The 20,159-nt window shown below is 41.1% G+C and overlaps 1 protein-coding gene across 1 annotated transcript in view; it reads right to left on the reverse strand.

Annotated features, from left to right (window-relative positions):
- The window catches only part of UNC13C (unc-13 homolog C), a 393,542-nt gene that overhangs the window by 211,484 nt on the left and 161,899 nt on the right, over window positions 1–20,159 (reverse strand). Inside the window, exons 9-10 of the mRNA XM_069982623.1 lie at window positions 9,964–10,105; window positions 2,687–2,856 (exon numbers count right to left, since the gene is read on the reverse strand). Of these exons, the coding sequence (XP_069838724.1) occupies window positions 2,687–2,856; window positions 9,964–10,105 (312 nt within the window). The remainder of the gene's footprint in view (window positions 1–2,686; window positions 2,857–9,963; window positions 10,106–20,159) is intronic.

The following is a 20,159-nucleotide window of genomic DNA, read 5'->3' on the forward strand; positions in this document are numbered from 1 at the left end:
AATGAGGGCTGTTGTTACATTAGTCTAGTTCAGGTGAGCTAATTTGCCTTTGGGTGTGTATGTCTTTCATTGAATAGTCTATTGAATTTAATAAAAAAAATGGTGAAAGGACGGTGACAGTAAGAAAAACTGTGTGTGAACAATTAAAAATGTAAATATGTTCTATGGCAGTTTGTTAGTATCATTTCACAGTGTGTCAGTCCAGCCCTAAAATGGTGTAGATGTAGGGATGCTGATGTCTAAATCACTGCTGTTATCAGAAGTGAGTCTACATACACTTTAACTGAAGCCAGACCCTGCATTCCAAATGTACCAGAGGAACCCATTTATCTTGGGGAAACACATGGGACATGGAATCAGACTCTACTTTGACAAGTTGCAGAATTATTGTATATTTTTTTTACATGTCAGGAAGGAATCCCTGCAGCATGAGAGTGATCTATTGCTGTAACGCCTGGAGTAGTGGATCCACTGGACCGTCACCAGTGATGGCACTAACCTCACCAGGGAGCGGAGTCTAAGGGGCCGCTGGTTTTCACCAGAGCCCGCCGCAAGGCGGGATGGACTTGCTGCGGCAGGCGACCCCCAGGTCGCTACCCCTGGCTTGGTTGCTAGTGACGGCAGGCGAAGCGTGGCAGGAGCAGTAGGCAGGAGATGGTGCTGGCAGAGGTCTGTAGGCGTAATCGCAGGTGACAGGCTGAACACAGGAGCAATGGTGTAAGAGGGGAGCAGGAACCAGGAACAAGGACTAGGGACCAGGTAGCGGATAGGAATCGGGAACAGGGACTAGGGACCAGTTAGCGGATAGGTATCAGGAACAACAGGGAGCTGGGCCAAACGCTATGGGAAGCATATAGAGGCTCCAACACCTGTAGTGGGGCAGGGTAGGAATTTATAGGGAGTGGTTGAGTGCAACACCAATTAGGGGCGGACTGACCCTTTAAATCTGAGACAGCCGGCGCGCGCGCGCCCTAGGAGGCAGGGACGCGCGCGCCGGCCAGCACAGACGGAGACAGGAGCGGAGGAGAAGTGAGGCGCCCCCAGGGGCCGAACTAGCAGCAGCGACGGGTCCCTGCACAAGGATCCCGGCGGCTGCATGGGGCAGGAGGAGGTCGCGGCGGCGGCCCGGAACACGGGACGCCGCCGCGGCCGTGACAATTGCTACACCAGCAGCATTTTCAGAGGGCTATCCCCCTATCACGGGGCTATCCTACATTCCCACTATGGGGGTACATCAACATCCCTACACCCACTTCTACACCTACATATTTAATAGGGTTAGCCCCGCCTGCCATAGGCAACGCCCAAACCAGTTGGGGCCTTTATAAGAATAGGCAGGGCATTTTAGAACTGTTTTAAATATCCTGTTTTATACACTACCTGTTACCTTGCCAAAGTATCAGGTTGTTTTCCATCATATTGTGGTGATGAACACCTACACTTGTAAATAACTGTTCAAGAATAAAAGCTGAGTTCATAATAACTTGGTAGCCTATCATTTTCTTTCTTTTTATATTAATTGATATAGAGGGGGGGGGGACACCTTCTTTTGTCATCTCTCTGGTCCCCTGCTTAATCTATATCTCAAAAGGAAGAATATATCTTGATAATATATATACACACACACACACAAACACACACAGTGGTACCTTTGTTTAAGAGTAACTTGATTTGAGAGTGTTTTGCAAGAATAGCTCAGTTCTTGTTAGTTGGTTTAAGAGCATTGCTTTTGTTTAAGAGCTCCCTGTACTGGATGGGAGCGTGAGTGAAGGAAGGGCATGAACTGCATAGCGGGGTCTACAGCACTGTACTCTGACCCAGGAAGTCCCCCTTACCTTCCAAATCATAGCAGATCCACTTCAGGCTGGGGCTTGCATCAGGGGACAGGATTGTGGAGGTAATTTGTTCATAGCTGTAACCCCTCTCCCTCCAGGCAGAGTGCTGCATGTATGTTCCCACGTACAGTATGTCCTGCTCATTCCCTTATACTCCCTGCAGTCTCTGTCAGCCCTTGTTTTTCCCATCCTCTCCTTTTTGCTCTAATGTGCATGCACTTAAACTCAGACACTCACACTGTTGCTATAACGTGCCTGCACTTACACTCAGCTATACACATTGCTGCTATAATGTGCCTGCACCCACAGTCAACCACTCACACGTCTGTAAAGAAAAGTTTCTGTCACTGTCCTCCTGCACAGCTCTGTGATTCTCACTTCCTGATTGGTCCATGCTGGACACACACCCCATTGTTGTCATGTGACCATACAGACTTCTGACAGCAGCCCTGCTTCTCTATACTAGGCTGTTGCATTATGAGGATCTGCAGTTCTACCCTGTATCTACAAACTGCTGCTGTTTTTTATTCTTATGCACTTACTATACTATAAATGCTGGTTGCTGTACTGTACAGTACCTTATAATATGACATATTCAGCTGTTTCTAAATGTTTGTTTTATTAGTTTTACATGTTATTCAGAATGAAAAAAATATTTTGGGGTGTGGAACCAATTGTCTACATTTCAATGATTTCTTTGGTTTGCTTTGGTTTCTGAGTAGATTTGGATTACAAGTATGTTTCCTGAACGAATTATGCTTGTAATCCAAGGCACCACAATTATATATATATTTATTTTGAAACAGTTTTTCCAGATATAAGACACATGGAAGCCAATAAAATGTACTCACCTAAGTTGTACCAGACATCCATTTCCCCACTCAGTGTTCTCACGTCTACAATAGTTTGCCCAAGGAAGTCATCTGATTCTTTCTTAAAATGTTGTTTCACTCTGGACTTGATGTCATCATCTTCATCCCAAACCCTTACTTTGATCCGATCTGTGGAATTGTGACATTCACTGTAAATTGGAAACAAAATATATAAGATCCTTGACCCCTTTAGGACCGGGCTAATTTTCGTTTTTGCGTTTTCGTTTTTTCCTTCTCGTGTTTAAAAGTCCATAGCGCTTGCACTTTTTTACCTACAGACCCACATGAGCCCTTATTTTTTGCGCCACTAATTGTACTTTACAATGGCAGAAATATTTTTTCCATAAAGTATGCTGTGAAAAAAAAGAAATTTGTTTTCATTTTGGGGGCTTTTGTGTTTGCACCATTCATTTTATAGTAAAACTGACATGTTATATATGTTCCTCAAGTCAGTATGATTACAACAATATGTAATTTATAGAATTTGTATTTCATCTGACTGCTTTTAAAAAATTAAAACCTTAAAAAAAAAACCTAAAAGTGTTTAAAATGGCTCTATTCCTGGCCTTATATCGCTATAACGCTTATATCCTTTGGTCTATGGGGCTGTGTGAGGTGTCATTTTTTACACCATGATGTGTACTTTCTATCAGTACCTTGATTGCATATATGCGACTTTTTGAACACTTTTTATTACAATTTTTCTGGATTTAATGTGACAAAAAATGCGCAATTTTGCACTTTGGCGGATTTTTGCGCTTACACCGTTTACCGTGCGAGATCAGAAATGTGATAATTTAATAGTTTGGGCGATTACGCTTGCGGCGATACCAAATATGTTTATTTATTTATTTTATTTATAAAATGGGAAAGGACGGGTGATTCAAACTTTTATTAGGGGAGGGGATTTTTTTATTAATAAAAATACTTCATAATACTATATACTATAATTCACCCTATACTTATACTTTAAGTCACAGGAGCCGGGATCAGCGTCAGTGAGACCCCCACTAGACACCAGGGAGAGGGGCACAGCATATATTTAAATGCAGCTGGCAGCTGCATTTAAATGTATGATTATCTGCCACAGTGATCGGACCGCATCTGCTAATAGCCCCGGTCCAGGCTTCATAAACTCCTTGGATCGCAGTGGTTCAGAGTGGGGTCGCCACACGGGGTATCAGTGCAGATCAGTTTTGATTCTTAAGAAGCAAAACAAATCTGGTTTGCTCATCTCTAAAAATATATCTTTATTGATCTCAGTTGTTTGCATTGGAAATATGAAATGTAAACCTAAAACAATCTGATTGCTAAATGTAAATGGTTTACTACAGCAGTCAAGGAAAAAAGTTGGATCATTAAAGAGGTTGGCTGCTTAGAGGGGTCTTCTAAAAATGAGGTTTGTCCCATTACTAGGATCTCCAGTAATCAGCAATAAACTTGACAGGAATCAAGCAGCAAATATTCACTTTCCAGGCAGCACCACCAAAAGGGAAATAAAGCTTTATATTGTTGGTACCAATGAGCTGCCTGTGTTATAAATGGACACAATGGTTCTTTCTGATATGTCTAATATGTCTCAAATAAGGTACCCAACATATTAACTCAGAATGTCATAAGGGTATATTTACATGTGCTATGATTGCTATGGATGTTCTGCAGATGGATCAATAATAAAATATGCAGCAGAAAATCTGCACTAAATAGGCTCAAAATAGGCTGGCCCATAAGGGGTTAATGCTTTATCAGCCTCATCATGAAGATTGTTCCTTGATATTGTTCCTAGTTATATATTTAGCTTAATTAAGAACAATTACAAAATAAAAAATCTAACAGAATGCGATTACAGTCATCCACTGTATGTTACTTTTTATAGATATTTAATTATATACAGTATGTGTAATTATATTTGTTAGTGGGCATAAACAAGCAATAAAGGCTTTGTTCAGTAACAGACTATTACTGGTGCTGTATACAGTATACAGCACTGTTAACCAAGTCACACTTTATGGTCCGTTTTAGACATGTAAAGCAACATCTTCATTTTATACATTTTGATAATACGTAATACTTCCCAGACTAAAAGCTCCTTAAGCTAACTTTGAGATGTCTTTTTAGTGCATATAGTATGACCCCAAATTGGAACCGCTCTACAGTGCAGTACAAAGTAAATAGAAGTAAAGCTGTATACATTAAATGCACATCACTGATTACAAGGACATCAGCAGCTTCAACATAAATCTAGCAGCTAGTGTTTGCATTTCCTAATATGTATCGTAATGCACTGAAATGGTGTATTGAGAGCTGACAGCCAGGACTACAAGACAGCAGATGGATAGCTTAAACCAAAGCTGATTTATAAGCTCCTGAGATGCATCTGAAAGCTTTTTTACCCATTCATTGCTGACCTGGCCTGTAAAGTAGAGCACACAGGAAAGAACACAGTTATTTCTATGCAGACGCTATTTAAGGTTTCAGGGTTGTTGTTTTTTTGTGACTTATTCATTATCGGTCTAACATATTAGCTCGCTGAATGTTGTGCCACAAAACAAAAAGTTTGTAAAAGATTCCATAAAGGTCTTCTACAAATTGAAATACTCCCATTAATTGCCTTAATAGAATTAAATTAAAGAGTTACTCTGGCACTTCTTTTTTTTATATAGTGCTACCCTGTATGAAACATAAAAACATCTTATTCTATCTACTGCATGCCCCCCACCCCCATGTCCTCTTGTGGTGGCCCTGGGTTCCCCACTGACCAAGACAGGACAGCACCGCAGCCAGTGATTGGTTAAGCAGGCTGTCACTGTCTGTATTAAACCATACTAGTAGAACTATTATTCAATGGAATTTATATGAAAACACTTCTATGATGATGTCATAGCTCTGCTAACAGTAGACATACCTTCATACTGAGGCTTCCATTCTCTAAGCCCTATAGAAGTCCTTAAAGGGTACTTGTCATTATGCAGCTTTTCCTAAACTCTCCTGCTGCCAGAAGATGGGTAGCTATGGATACGTCCTATACGTACAATCCAATACGTACAATAGGGCTTGTGCATGGATTATACCCAACATGGGTGCAGATCTTTCAGCAGTGTTATTGACTGCATGCTGATTGGGAAAAGCTACATAACGACAGGTACACTTTATGTTTGCATGCACTTATTGAAAAGTAAAATCAGATAAAGCTTCACATGGTTCCACATGTTGCAATAATACAGAATAATATTTTGCCAATATTTGGCAGCTACATTAATAAACATTAAAAGAAAAAGAAAGTATCTTTCTTTTCTTAAAGGGGCTATCCAAGATTTTAAAAACATGGCTGTCTTTTTTTCCAAGACACAACACCATTCTTGTCCTCAATTCATGTGTGGTACCTAGCGATGAGCAAACATCCCGATGTTCAGTTTGGATCCCGAACATTAAAAAAAAAAATATATATATCTTGATCGGTTTGTATTCGCCGAACATTTATAAACAAATAGCAAATGTAGAGTAGAAGCGCTTGTTTCGGTCCATGCATATGCCTAATGATTATCATGTGCAAGGTGTAAATTACGCATTTGCATACGCAAATTGCGTAGTTGCGTACAGACTGCGTACGTTTCAGTCTAGTGTTACGCACATGCATACAGATTATCAGGTGCAAAAAGTAAATCACGCAGTTGCGTACGTTCGCAAGTTCGAGTTTGTTCGCAAATGATCGTTCCGATCATCAAACAAATTGTTTGCAATCGGCAATCACGAACTATTAGCATCATGTTCATACGAACATGCGAACATTTACAATCATGTTCGCTCATCACTAGTAGTATCGCAGCTCTGTTGCTTTGACAACAGGTGTGGCACCACTTTTGGAAGAAAGTAGCAAAAACTTCCTAATCATGGATAACCTCTTTTCATGTTTTAGTAACCTGTTCTCTACAGACCATTAGTGGGTTCTTGACTGTTGTCATGATAAGGCTGCAAGATAGCTCATGGAGTAAATATTGTGCCCTGCCCAGGGACCTGTATAGTTTATACATTTCCCCAGAGAATTTTGAGGATTGGGTAGGAATAAATGTTTTGAATATTTTAGCTTTGTTGATAAGATGTTCTGATGAATACTCCACCAAGGAGTATCAAGGACACATTATGTAAATTCTGGCACCCCACCGATAAAATAAAAATTTTGCATCTCTTAACCAAGTAAAAGAAACTTGTAAATATTAACCTGCTGTGATGGTAGAACATAAGTAAACAATCACAGAGGTGCATCAGCATTCCATACGCATGCATCTAATATTTCAATAATTTTACATTGCATAACTGCCATACCTACTAAACATTAAAAAACTGAGTTTTAGGACACATTTTGATTTAATTTAGTCCATACTCCATGACAAGGTCACCTTATATACCTTGTTGTCACATAAAGAAAAAGGGGGACATTTATGAACAGTCCGCCCAAGGTGTACTCCAGGGAGAAGGTGCAGATTTGCCCCTTCTCCCTGGCGTATGCCTGCCGTATGCCCCGCTTGCCCGATGGGCGGGCTAGGGGAGCTTGGGGGAGGGGCGCGACAAGGCAGGGAGGAGGCGTAACCTCCTCCAACACCTCATGCTTGCAGGCATAAATCATGATCCAAATCTAAAAAACTTGCTGGTCACTACATGAACTGTTGGAAACCAGGAGCTTCACCTAACTGCCCTGCTTGGGGGTCCAAACTCAGGAACAGAAGGGGGCGCTATGGTTGTGTCAAAAGCAATTCATGTACTGACAGGTCGTCTTCAAGGACGATGCCATTTTTTGTTTTTGGGCTTCCCCTTTTTCAACTACGCCTTCTAAAAGCCATGTGTTTTTATCCATTCTCTTAGGATCTGAGCCATGTAATTGCTTGATCTGGGGCCAATTGTACTTTGTACTAACACTGTTTCTTTTTCCCTAAAATATATGGTGATTACAAATTTGTTTGTTAGGCGAAATAAAAGGAAAATGCTAATCTGCTAATTTTGTCAGGTATATTATGGTATGTTCACACATATACATTTTTGGTTGCAAAACAAAGCCAGGAATGCATTTGAAAAGAGGAAAAATCTCAGTCTTTCCTTTATGACCTGCTCTCTATTTATTGTCTAGTCCTGGCTTTGGCTTCAATAAATCCAATGGAAAATCTGCCTGTGTAAAGACACTCTAAGTCACCTTATCTGGCATACCCTTGCAATTTTGAATTTTGCTTGCACTTACCCTCCTCAAGTGGTTGCGCGTCGGTTTACTTCTCATAGACCCTGCAATTGCTCGTTTATCCATTATCTATTATTAGAGATAAGAAAACCTCGAGCATGCTCGAGTCCATCCGAACCCAAACTTTCGGGATTTGATAAGGCCATGTGGAAAACATGGATATAGTCATGGGCTGTATCCATGTTTTCCAGACAACCTTAGAGCTTTATCCAACTTCAGCAGCCCCCGCTAATCAAATGCCGATCGTTCGGGTTCGGATGGGCTTGAACCCGAACCCGGTTCGCTCATCTCTAACTATTATTGATTTCTCTATTCTATCGCCAGATGTGTGTACCCAGGCATGATTTGGTGTTCTGGTGTAAGATTTGTACCTGAAAGATACTCAGTCTGTTCATTTATGCACTTTCCATTGTACTTGGAAGGTCAAAAGACCTAACCCTTTTTTCTGGTTGTGACCAGGTTATCTACCTATTTTTTTTGCAGATATGAATTACTTTATTACTTCATGCTGTTTTAATTATACCTCAATTAATTCATTCTATAATTTAATAGTCTTTTTGTTTCTCTGTTTAATGCATTCTTTAACGTGGGATGTCATTTCAGTAGAGCTAGGTAGGACTCATTGTCAGTTTTGACAGCAGTAATTAAACAGTTATCTCCATGCAGACTATTAGTAGTGGCTGTCATCTTGTGAATGCAGCAGAGAGCCCCCAGGTACAGGGCAAGCCTAGCACCTGAGTCTGCTTCATACACACTTAATGGCACCATGACAAGCTGGTACATCATGGTGACCAAAGGGGTTGAAGAATAGTGAATATGGCAGCAACACAATGTAAATGTTAGGAATGTGACTTTGCACTCCTCGGTCCGTGCTGGGCAGCCAAGGAGGCGCTGAGTTTGTCTGTTTGCACTGAATGTTGTCTGAATTGTGTCTTACTTTCCAGCCACAACTGCCTTGCCTGTCAGACTTCTGGCAGTGCAGGGGTTACTGCACTGCTAGGTCTGTTCAGCTGATCTTGGTGCTAGGATCAGGGCTGGTCCAATCAGCTGCTGGACCTAGTCTCTTATCCTGGATAAAAAGCAGTCAGTTGCTCACTTCCCTGCTGGCTATTAGTTGTTACTAGTCCCAGCTCCCCTGCTCCTTTCCCAGCGTTCCCCTGTCCTAATACCCTTGCTATTGCTCTGCCAGTTTTCTGGTCACTGAGCACCAAACAGCTATATCCCACCTCGGCCAGTTTTTGCTTGAACCAGCAGGTCCTACTTTAGGCTCTCATTTTGGACACTGGGGGACTAAAAACAGAAGAATGGGAGTTGCAGTGGCATTATGACGGGACCAGTGATGGGTAAGTATGTTTTTTTATTTTCAATTTTATCTTCACCCCAGCAGTATATTAATTTTTTCAAACACCAGAATAGTGACGTTACCATAACATCATATTAAGTGTAATGGAAAAAAATATATATTTAGTTGTTGAAAGTCTTCATTGACCATTCCTCCTTTACATTTAGACTGCTGTAAATAGTAAGACACATAACAGTTTCCTGTAATTCATCATATGCAATCTTTAATGAAAAGGAAGGAATATTTATGATGTACAAATCAATCTATATTATTTCCTCCGGGAAAGGCTCTATTGAAAGCGTGTGTTAGAATATAGTATAAGACGTAGGGTTAATTCCCTTCCTTCTTTCTATCTTTGTAAGTGTGATACAATATACTGTATATCATTGACCTGCTGGATGGCACCATGTAGAATGAGAAAAGGTCTGACCTTTCAGCTGGTAAATCATTGTACATGACAGGTAGTTCTCAATTAACTATTCTCTGCAAGTGTAATACAGTAACACAACATTGATTGGAGGAAAGATCTCGGCTGCTAGTGATTTACAATGTCCTATAATTCACCACCCAATGATAAAGCAAGGGATTAACATGGTAATAGATTCTTGTTGGCTCTTACATGCTCCTATTAGTAAACTGCATTGACAAGATGTAGATTAACTTGTTTCACAAGAGATCTATACTTACAAATGAAATGTCTCATCCCACACTGGATTTAGGTTTCCGAAAATAGTTTTGGTTCTCCTCTTCGTTTTTCCAACTTGGACTGTTACATATGGATCACTTGACCCTGTTTTGTCTTTTGCTTGTAGACCCTGAGCACAAAGAACTACAAAATATAGAAAATATTCATTGGTAAGTAGATGATATGATTTAACAAAGAACTTGTCTTCAAATCTGTCTGTATAAAATATTCAAAGTGAAATGGCAGGATTAAGTTATTTAAAGAACTCCCCCCACAACCACTACTTATTCCAGATGCTTTTACTCAGGCCCGTAGTTATCAATCTGCCTGAAACTATTTTTTTTTTATTAGTTGTAATGAATTTCTGTCCAATGTTTCACATAGATTAATAAATCTGGTCCACACTCTTTGTTGTTTTGCCTCCATTTCTTGGATGGGCAGATGTGTCCACTCTTACCTTTTCTTTAGTTTAGCTAAGGATTCCAGTTTTTCACAATGCAAATTCTATATAATATATCACAACATGCTAGCAGAACAGCTGCAATTCAAATTACAGCCAGTGGGTGGCCCCACATAAACATATATTGTATACCATATATGGTGTATACAGTATCTTCCAAAATCCTGTATCATTAAATCGTTTTTTTCCCCCCAGGATGTTAACCTTTTGGCCCATATTGTGAGATGATGAGTCACGAGGAAAAGTAAGAAGAAATATATGTTTTTGGCAAAGTTTTAACTCCTTCATGACCATAAATGTATGCATGGTTCAGGTGAAGAATGCAGCCTGCGCCATACCTGGCTGTTGCAGGCTGCTATTTGCTATTTAACTGTTAAGATGCTGAGATTAATAGTGATGTCAGTATCTATACATTTTGTACCTGCTTCACTGGTGGTCTGTTACCTCTCTGCTGACAAAATAATAATAATAATAATAATAATAATAATAATAATAATAATAATAATATTATTATATTAAAAAAATCCTTCCCCTAGTCAACATTCAAATTACCCCCTTTTGCCCAAAAATATATATTTGATATATATACTATATATGTACTATGAGCACAATTGGCCTGATCCCGGTTAAGGCTATATTCACACGTTATAATACAACAATCGTTGTTTGACTTGGCCTTTGTTTTGAGTTTCAAACAACAGCCACTGAATTACGTATTCCCCTGGCCGATAATGCATTATGGGCCATAGGAACATCATTTTACACCCATACAAGCCAGCTGGCCATATAAGTGTGAATGTAAATCAAATTACCATTGACTTTCGTTCACACTACAGCCGGCAGAACAGCCACACAGTGTGTGAAAAGTCTATTTCCTACGGCTGTTGAACAACGGGCGTAGAAAATAGACAAGTTCATTATTTAGTACGGCCCCAGTGAACAATAGCCGTAGTTGATGCACTGTGGCTAACCGTGGCTAACTCAGCAATCCTTTCTCCAGTGCTGAAGAGTAGTGACCAGGTTTCCTTATAATTGTAGAGAAATAGTGGAGCACGGTCTGCATAGCCAGGTCTACAGCACTGTACTCTGACCCAGAAAGTCTCCCTCACCTTCCAAATCATAGCAGATCCACTTCAGGCTGGGGCTTGCATCAGGGGACAGGACTGTGGAGGTAATCTCTTTATAGCTGTAACCCCTCTCTCCCCTGCTAGAAAGCTCTGCATTTATGTGTCCACATCTGCCCCGCTCATTCCTCCTTGCTCCCTACAGTCTCTGTCAGCCTTGTGTTTCCCATCCTCTCCATATAATGTGCCTGCATTTGCACTCAGTCGCTCCCATTACTGCTATAATGTGTCTAAACTCAAACTCAGCTATACACACTGCTGTATAGAGAAGTTTCTGTCACTGTACTCCTGCACAGCTCTGTGATTCTCAAGTCCTGATTGGTCCATGCTAAACACACACCCCTTCCCCATTGCTTTTATGTGACCACACAGACCTCTAACAGCAGCACTGCTTTTCTATTCTAACTTGTTCTACTGGGCTTCTGCATTATAGGGAACTGCAGTTCCATTCAGTATCTACATAATGCTGCTGTGTTATCAGGTTTATGCACTTACTGTACATTTATACTCCATATGCTGATTGCTATACTGTACAGTGACTTATTATATAACATATTCAGCTGTTTCTCAATGTTTGTTTCATTTGTTTTACAAGTTATTTTTGGGGTGTGGAACCAATTTTCTGCATTTCAATGATTTCTTATGGAAAAATTTGCTTTGGTTTAAAAGTGTTTTGAATTACAAGCGCAGTCCTGGAACGATTTTTGCTCGTAATCCAAGGCCCCACTGTACTTAGTTATACACCGGGGGCTATATAAGAGGCTTTCAGGATACTATTACACGGAATGATAATCGTCCGAATCGGGCCGATTCCGCCGATTATCGTTACGTGTAATAAATGCAACGATCATCGGCTGATCGTTGATATAGGTTCTGACCTATTTTTGTCGGGCGCCGACCGGGTACCGCTACGTGTAATAGCGGTGCCCGGGCGGCGACTAACGATATACATTACCTATCCACGTTCCAGGGCTGCTGCTGCAGTCTTCTTCTCCCTGGGTCCTGCGCGCTGTAACGTCAGAGTGGCCTGTCAGCTGACAGGCCGCCCGGCCAATCACAGGCAACGGCGGTCCTGGCCTGTGATTGGCTGAGTGGCCTGTCAGCTGACAGGCCACTCTGACGTTACAGCGCGTGGGACCCGGGGAGAAGACCGCAGCAGAAGCCCTGGAACGTGGATGGGTAATGTATACAGTTAGGCAAGGGCTGCAAGGACATCGGTAATGATGTCCTTGCAGCCCTTGTTTAACGATTATCGGGCCGTGTTATAGGCCCAGTAAACGAGCGGCGATCTAGCAGATCGCTGCTCGTTTACAGGTATTATTGGGCCCTGCTCGGCCCGTGTAATACCACCCTCACAAAGAACTATGGTAAATGAGAAATCTTAATCCTCAACTTGTAACACTAGAAAGAGAATAGTACTAGAAAGACTACCTCTAAAGGATTTTTGTATATCTGTAAACCTTATTCACTGTGCAGTGAAAGGGAATGCCTAGTTTTTCAATTTCTTGCTGTGTTCAAGGTCTCTACTTGCTGTCATGGAATGAAAACATTCTTGTTTACATCTAGAGTGGATATGAGACATGAGCGCAACTTGAGCTCATGTCTGTATCCATGTTTTCAGGACTCTCTACGGCTGCATCCAACTTCTTCAGCCACTGATATTCAAACACTGAACGATCAGACTCCAGCACTCTTGAACTGCACTCATCTCTAATCTAGAGATCGAAAACCTGCCGACATAGTGTCCTAGTGATATTGGGGCAACAGAGAATTAGTGTTTCTATTAAAGGGATTTTCCCAGTTGAAATGATTTATTACATATGTTTGGCATCTGCCGTAAACTGCTGTTCAACTGGGTGTCAGCATGCCGATGTTGGCAACCTCATTGATTAGCTTATTCAGGGAGCAATGGCACCTACACTACAGGCAGAAGCTCTGCACCATCCATAATGTAGTTGTTAGGCTAGGTTACTGCAGCGACACCACTTCACTTGTATAGTGTGGGCGATGTGGCTCTCCGGAGCAGTTAATTAGTGGGGGTTCTAAGTGTCAGAACCCCATTGATCAGCAATTGATGGTTTATGCTGATGATAGCCTATCAATCATTTTATCTGGGAAAACTCCTTTAAATGACAGTGTGCTAAAAATCTATAAAGGACTGCATATTTGTAGTTTTTTTCTTTTTTTTTTTTTTTAAGAACAATTCTAACCAATTTTCCTTGTGAACAAGATGGGACATACAAAAACTCCCTGAATGCACTCAATTGTTATCTTCCTAGAGATAAAATCTAATATATGGAAAGGATTCTGAGCCATGTCTATTCCTTTATCTGTAGGACAAGCTATGTTCTTGATGCAGCCAGCATTATCACTTTCTTGACTCTAATCCTTCTATGCCTAATCCTGATTAAAGATTGGATTTTCAACGGTGTGGCAAGCACCTATTGAGCAGGCAGACATACCATGTGTAAAATGAAAAGCATCACCTAGACACAAATGTGTTGTATTAAACAGGCTAAGGATTTACATCAAACTTTCATATTACATTTATCTTAACACTATGTTCACACACCATTTTTCTTTTTTTTTATAACATTGTAAAAATTATCATGATCTTTATTTATGGCCGCCCTTACCAAAAGATAATTTCAACTTTTGGTTCACGTTTCACACAACGTCTTTTTTTTTAGAAAAAACAAAAAAACACCTGTTGTTTAACCCCTTAAGGACAGAGCCTGAAATGGCCTTAATGACAGAGACAAATTTTATGAATATGACCAGTCTCACTTTAGTCATTAATAACTTCGGGATGCTTTTACCTATCCGGCTGATTCTGAGATTGTTTTCTCGTGACATATTGTACTTTACATTTCTGGTAAATTGGAGTCGATAATCATAACAAATCTTTATGAAAAAAACCCAAATAATGTGAAAAAATGTGAAAAACTGCATTTTTCCAACTTTGAAACTTTTTTGCGTATACAGAAAGTGGTTATACCACATAAATTATATATTAAATAGCATTAGCAACATGTCTACTTTATGTTGGCGGCATTTATTAAACGATCTTTAATTTTTTTTAGACAATAGGAAGCTTAAAACATTAGCAGCAAATTTCCAAATTTTCAGTAAAATTTAAAAATCAGATATTTTTAGGGACCTGTTCAGGTTAAGGCTGGGTTCACACGCTGTAACTGTGCGGCTGTATTTTTTATGCGGCTGTAAATGTGCGGGTGAAACTCCGGCCGTGGGAAAAAATAGACATGCGGCTCAAAACATACGGTCATTTACTTGGAAATCTTGTTCAACTAAAAATAACAAATAAAATCTTAAGAAAGTGATGGAAACACATCTGGATGCATCTGGGAAAGCAGGGAACACAGTTTACATGAATCGCTATTACCGGGGTTTGCGATCCTCTGCACTAATGCCGATGTCTCTCATGGTTAATATATTGAATTAATAAAACACATTTTCTGTCTAATAAAGTCCCTTTTATTGTTCAATAATTAAATGTAAACGAATCGATCATTTTGCAATTAAATATACAGTTAAAATAAATATATATATAAATAAATGTATATTTATATATATATTTATTTTTTGACAGTATATTGAATTGCACAATGATGGATTCGTTAGAATTAAATTATTGAACAAAGAAACTGTATTTATTTAAACGAAAATGTGTTTTCTTAATTAAATATTAATTAGTACAGGAAGCTCTTAGCCGGTAATTCATATGCCGGCAATAGAGCTTTCTATACTAATCATCACTTTACTTTAATGAAAACATCAAATGTTTCTTCTAATTATGTTATCACAATAGCATTATTAGAAGAAACATTTAGAATTATATGTGCGCTCAGCTGATTGGCTGTTCGGCTGAGCGCACATATAATGAGCCGGTCCGCAGCACAGTCACTTCATTGTGCTGCGGACCAGCGAAGAGGACACATCGGGGTGAGTATAGAGCTCTCCCCACCCCCTCCCCAGCACTGCACCCCTCCCAGCAAGGAAGGGGGGTCACTTAACCCCTTCCTTGCTGGGATGGGTGCAGTCTGACATCGGTCTGGCCCCCAGGGGGTTAAGGGGAATGCAATACATCCTCCCTTAACCCCTTGGGGGCCAGACTGTAAGCAGCGATCTGTAAAGATGCTGCATACTGTAAGGAGCACAACACCGCTCACAATGATGGGTGTTGTGCTCCTGTTTGTGTGTTTTTTGTGTGTTTCTCCCTTTTTGTTTTTCAGATATCGGTATCCTGGGGATTACGTCGGATTCCATGGACTACGTCGATGACCAGCCTTTTGTTCTTTGAATTTTTTAAATAAAATGGTCAATGAGGGGTGTGGGGGTGTTTTTATTTGAATAAAAAAATTTTTAAACTTGTGTCTTGTCTTTATTTCTTTACTTTTTAGACTTAGTAGTGGAAGCCGTCTAATAGACGGAATCCATTACTAAGTTGGGGCCTAGTGTTAGCCGGTATAAAATGGCTAACACTAACCCCCTATTATTACCCCAGTACCCAATGCCACCAGGGGTACTGGGAAGAGCCGGGTGCCAGTGGTCCCGGAGCGTCAAAATTGGCGCTCCTGGACCGGGCGGCAGCAGGCTGGTAAGATTTAGGCTGGGGAGGGCCTAAAACAATGGCTCTTCCCACCCTGGTGTTACCAGGCTGCTGTCGTTTGGTTTTTAACCCGGCTGGTTATAAAAATAGGGGGGACCCTATGCGTTTTTTTTTTAAAATAAATAAATAATTTAAAAAAAACGCATAGGGTCCCCCCTATTTTTATAACCAGCCGGGTTAAAAACCAAACGACAGCAGCCTGGTAACACCAGGGTGGGAAGAGCCATTGTTTTAGGCCCTCCCCAGCCTAAATCTTACCAGCCTGCTGCCGCCCGGTCCAGGAGCGCCAATTTTGACGCTCCGGGACCACTGGCACCCGGCTCTTCCCAGTACCCCTGGTGGCATTGGGTACTGGGGTAATAATAGGGGGTTAGTGTTAGCCATTTTATACCGGCTAACACTAGGCCCCAACTTAGTAATGGATTCCGTCTATTAGACGGCTTCCACTACTAAGACTAAAAAGTAAAGAAATAAAGACAAGACACAAGTTTAAAAAATATTTTATTCAAATAAAAACACCCCCACACCCCTCATTGACCATTTTATTTAAAAAATTCAAAGAACAACCGCTGGTCATCGACGTAGTCCATGGAATCCGACGTAATCCCCAGGATACCGATATCTGAAAAACAAAAAGGGAGAAACACACAAAAAACACACAAACAGGAGCACAACACCCATCATTGTGAGCGGTGTTGTGCTCCTTACAGTATGCAGCATCTTTACAGATCGCTGCTTACAGTCTGGCCCCCAAGGGGTTAAGGGAGGATGTATTGCATCCCCCTTAACCCCCGGGGGGCCAGACTGATGTCAGAATGCACCCATCCCAGCAAGGAAGGGGTTAAGTGACCCCCCCCTTCCTTGCTGGGAGGGGTGCAGTGCTGGGGAGGGGGTGGGGAGAGCTCTATACTCACCCCGATGTGTCCTCTTCGCTGGTCCGCAGCACAATGAAGTGACTGTGCTGCGGACCGGCTCATTATATGTGCGCTCAGCCGAACAGCCAATCAGCTGAGCGCACATATAATTCTAAATGTTTCTTCTAATAATGTTATTGTCATAACATAATTAGAAGAAACATTTGATGTTTTCATTAAAGTAAAGTGATGATTAGTACAGAATGCTCTATTGCCGGCATATGAATTACCGGCTTATAGAGCTTCCTGTACTAATTAATATTTAATGAATAAAACACATTTTCTTGGAAATAAATTCAGTTTCGTTGGTCAATAATTTAATTCTAACGAATCCATCATTGTGCAATTCAATATACTGTCAAAAAATAAATATATAGATAAATATACATTTATTTATATATCTATTTTTTTTAACAGTATATTTAATTACAAAATGATGGATTCGTTAGAAATAAATTATTGATCAACGAAAGTGTCTTGATTACAAATAAAATGTCTTTGATTAATTTAATATATTAAGTATTAGAGGCATCGGCATTCGGCATCATTGCCGGCTATTTTTGAAGTACTCCGTACGGACCGCCTGTCAATCCTCGGCCGCATTTCCAGCCGCAAATAATGGTCTTGTTCATTTTTTACGGGTCCGTTTACGATAGGGCCGTAGATTCAGACATAGTGTGTACTGTGCAGCCGCATATCCTATACTTCCCAGCATACACACGAACCATCAAAAATACCGCCGCACAATTACAGCCGCACATACAGCCGCACTCTTACAACGTGTGAACCGAGCCCCCAAGTGTATTTGAGGGGCCTGTATGTTAGAAAGCCCCACAAAGCACCCCATTTCAGAAACTGCACCCCCCACACTCTGCAAAAGCATATCCATAAAGTGTTTTAACCCTTTAGGGGAGTCACAGAAATAAAAGCTAAGTGTGTAAGAAATTTGAAAATTTTAATTTTCTGTGCAGAGATTTTATTGTAATCCAATATTTTTCATAATTATAAACCTATTACCAGAGAAATGCACCCCAATAATTATTGCCCCGTTTCTGCAGTTTATAGAAATACCCCATATGTGGCCCTATTGCGCTATTTGACGCAACCACAAGCCTCAGATACAAAGGAGCGCCTAGTGAATTTCAACGCCTCCGTTATATTTGGTCATTTCTGACTGTACCACTTCAGGTTGGCAGAGGCTCTGGGGTGCCAAAACCTAAAAAACACCCCTAAAGGGACACCATTTGGAAAACTACACCCCTCAAGGAATGTAACAAGGGGTGCGGTGAGCATTTGGACCCCACAGGTGCTTCACAGATTTTCCGAACAATATGGTGTGAAAAAAGAAAAATTTATTTTTTACACTAAAACGTTGTTCTAGCCTTCAATTTTTCATTTTCTTAAAGGGATAAGAGGAAAAAAAAGACACAAAATGTGTAGCGCAGTTTCTCCCGAGTACGGAAATACCCCACATGTGGCGATAAAGTGCCAAGGGGGCGCAGGACGAGCCTCCAAAGGGAAGGAGCGCCAATTGGCTTTTGGAAGCTGAATTTCACTGGAAAGGATTTCAAGGGCCATGTCGCATTTACAGAGCCCTCGTGCTGCCAAGACACTGGACACCCCCCACAAGTGACCCCATTCTGGAAACTACACCCCTCAAGGAATCTAACAAGGGGCACAGTGAGCATATGGACCCCACTGGTGACGGGCACAAATGTGGAACAATGTGACGTAAAAGTAAAAAATTTCATTTTTTCACTTTCATGGCACAAATGTGCCCGTCATCAAGGGGTCCATATCCTCACTGCACCCCTTGTTAGATTCCTTGAGGGGTGCAGTTTCCAGAATGGGGTCACTTGTGGGGGGTTTACAGTGTTTTGGCAGCACGAGGGCTCTGTAAATGCGACATGGCGTTCATCATCCATTCTAGCCAAATCCAACCTCCAAAATCCAAATGGCGCTCCTTCCCTTTGGAGGCTTGCCCTGCGCCCATATGGCGCTTTATGTCCACATGTGGGGTATTTACGGACTCGGGGGAAATTGCTCTACACATATTGTGTGTTTTTTTCTCTTTTAACCCCTTGTGAAAATGATAAATTCAAGGCTAAACCAACATTATAGTGTAAAAAATGTAATATTTCATTTTCACGCCACATTGTTCCACATTTGTGCCCGTCACCAGTGGGGTCCATATGCTCACTACACCCCTTGTTACATTCCTTGAGGGGTGTAGTTTCCATAATGGGGTCACTTGTGGGGGGGTTCAACTGTCTTGGCAACACAGAGGCCTTTTGAATGCAACATGGTCCCTTAAAATCCATTCCATCCAAATCCAGCCTTCAAAAACGAAATGGCGCTCCTTCCCTTCGGAGGCTTACCCTGCACCCGAATGGCGCTTTATGTACACATGTGGGGTATTTCCGTACTCAGGGGAAATTGCTCTACACATTTAGTGTTTTTTTTTATCTTTTAGCCCCTTGTGAAAATGAAAAAATCATGACAAGATTAATGATTTAGAGTAAAAATTTTACAAAGATTACACTAAATGTTGGTCTAGCCTTGATTTTTTCCATTTCCACAAGGGGTTAAAAAAGAAAATTAACACAAAACGTGTAGGGTAGTTTCCCCTGATTACGAAAATACCCCATATGTGGGCATAATGTGCCATATGGGCACAGGGCAAGCCACCAAAGGGACAGAGCGCCATTTAGAGGCTGGAATGGAGGATGGAGGCCATGTCGCAATTACAAAGCTCCTGTGCTGCCAGGTCAGTAGAAACCCCCGACAAGTGACCCCATTCTGGAAACTACACCCCATAAGGAATCTAACAAGGGGTGCAGTGAGCATATGGACCCCACTGGTGACAGGCACTTACGTAGAACATGTGCCGAGAAAATAAAAAATACCATTTTTTTCATTTTCACGTCCCAAATGTGGCCGTCACTTGGGGGCCATATCCCCACTGCCCCCCTTGTTAGATTCCTTATCGGGTGTAGTTTCCAGAATGGGGTCACTTGTGGGGGGTTTCTACTGTCCTGGCCGCACAGAGGCTTTGTAATTGCATCATGGC

This window comes from Dendropsophus ebraccatus, chromosome 1 (assembly GCF_027789765.1).
Source record: "Dendropsophus ebraccatus isolate aDenEbr1 chromosome 1, aDenEbr1.pat, whole genome shotgun sequence".
Classification (NCBI taxonomy): domain Eukaryota; kingdom Metazoa; phylum Chordata; class Amphibia; order Anura; family Hylidae; genus Dendropsophus; species Dendropsophus ebraccatus.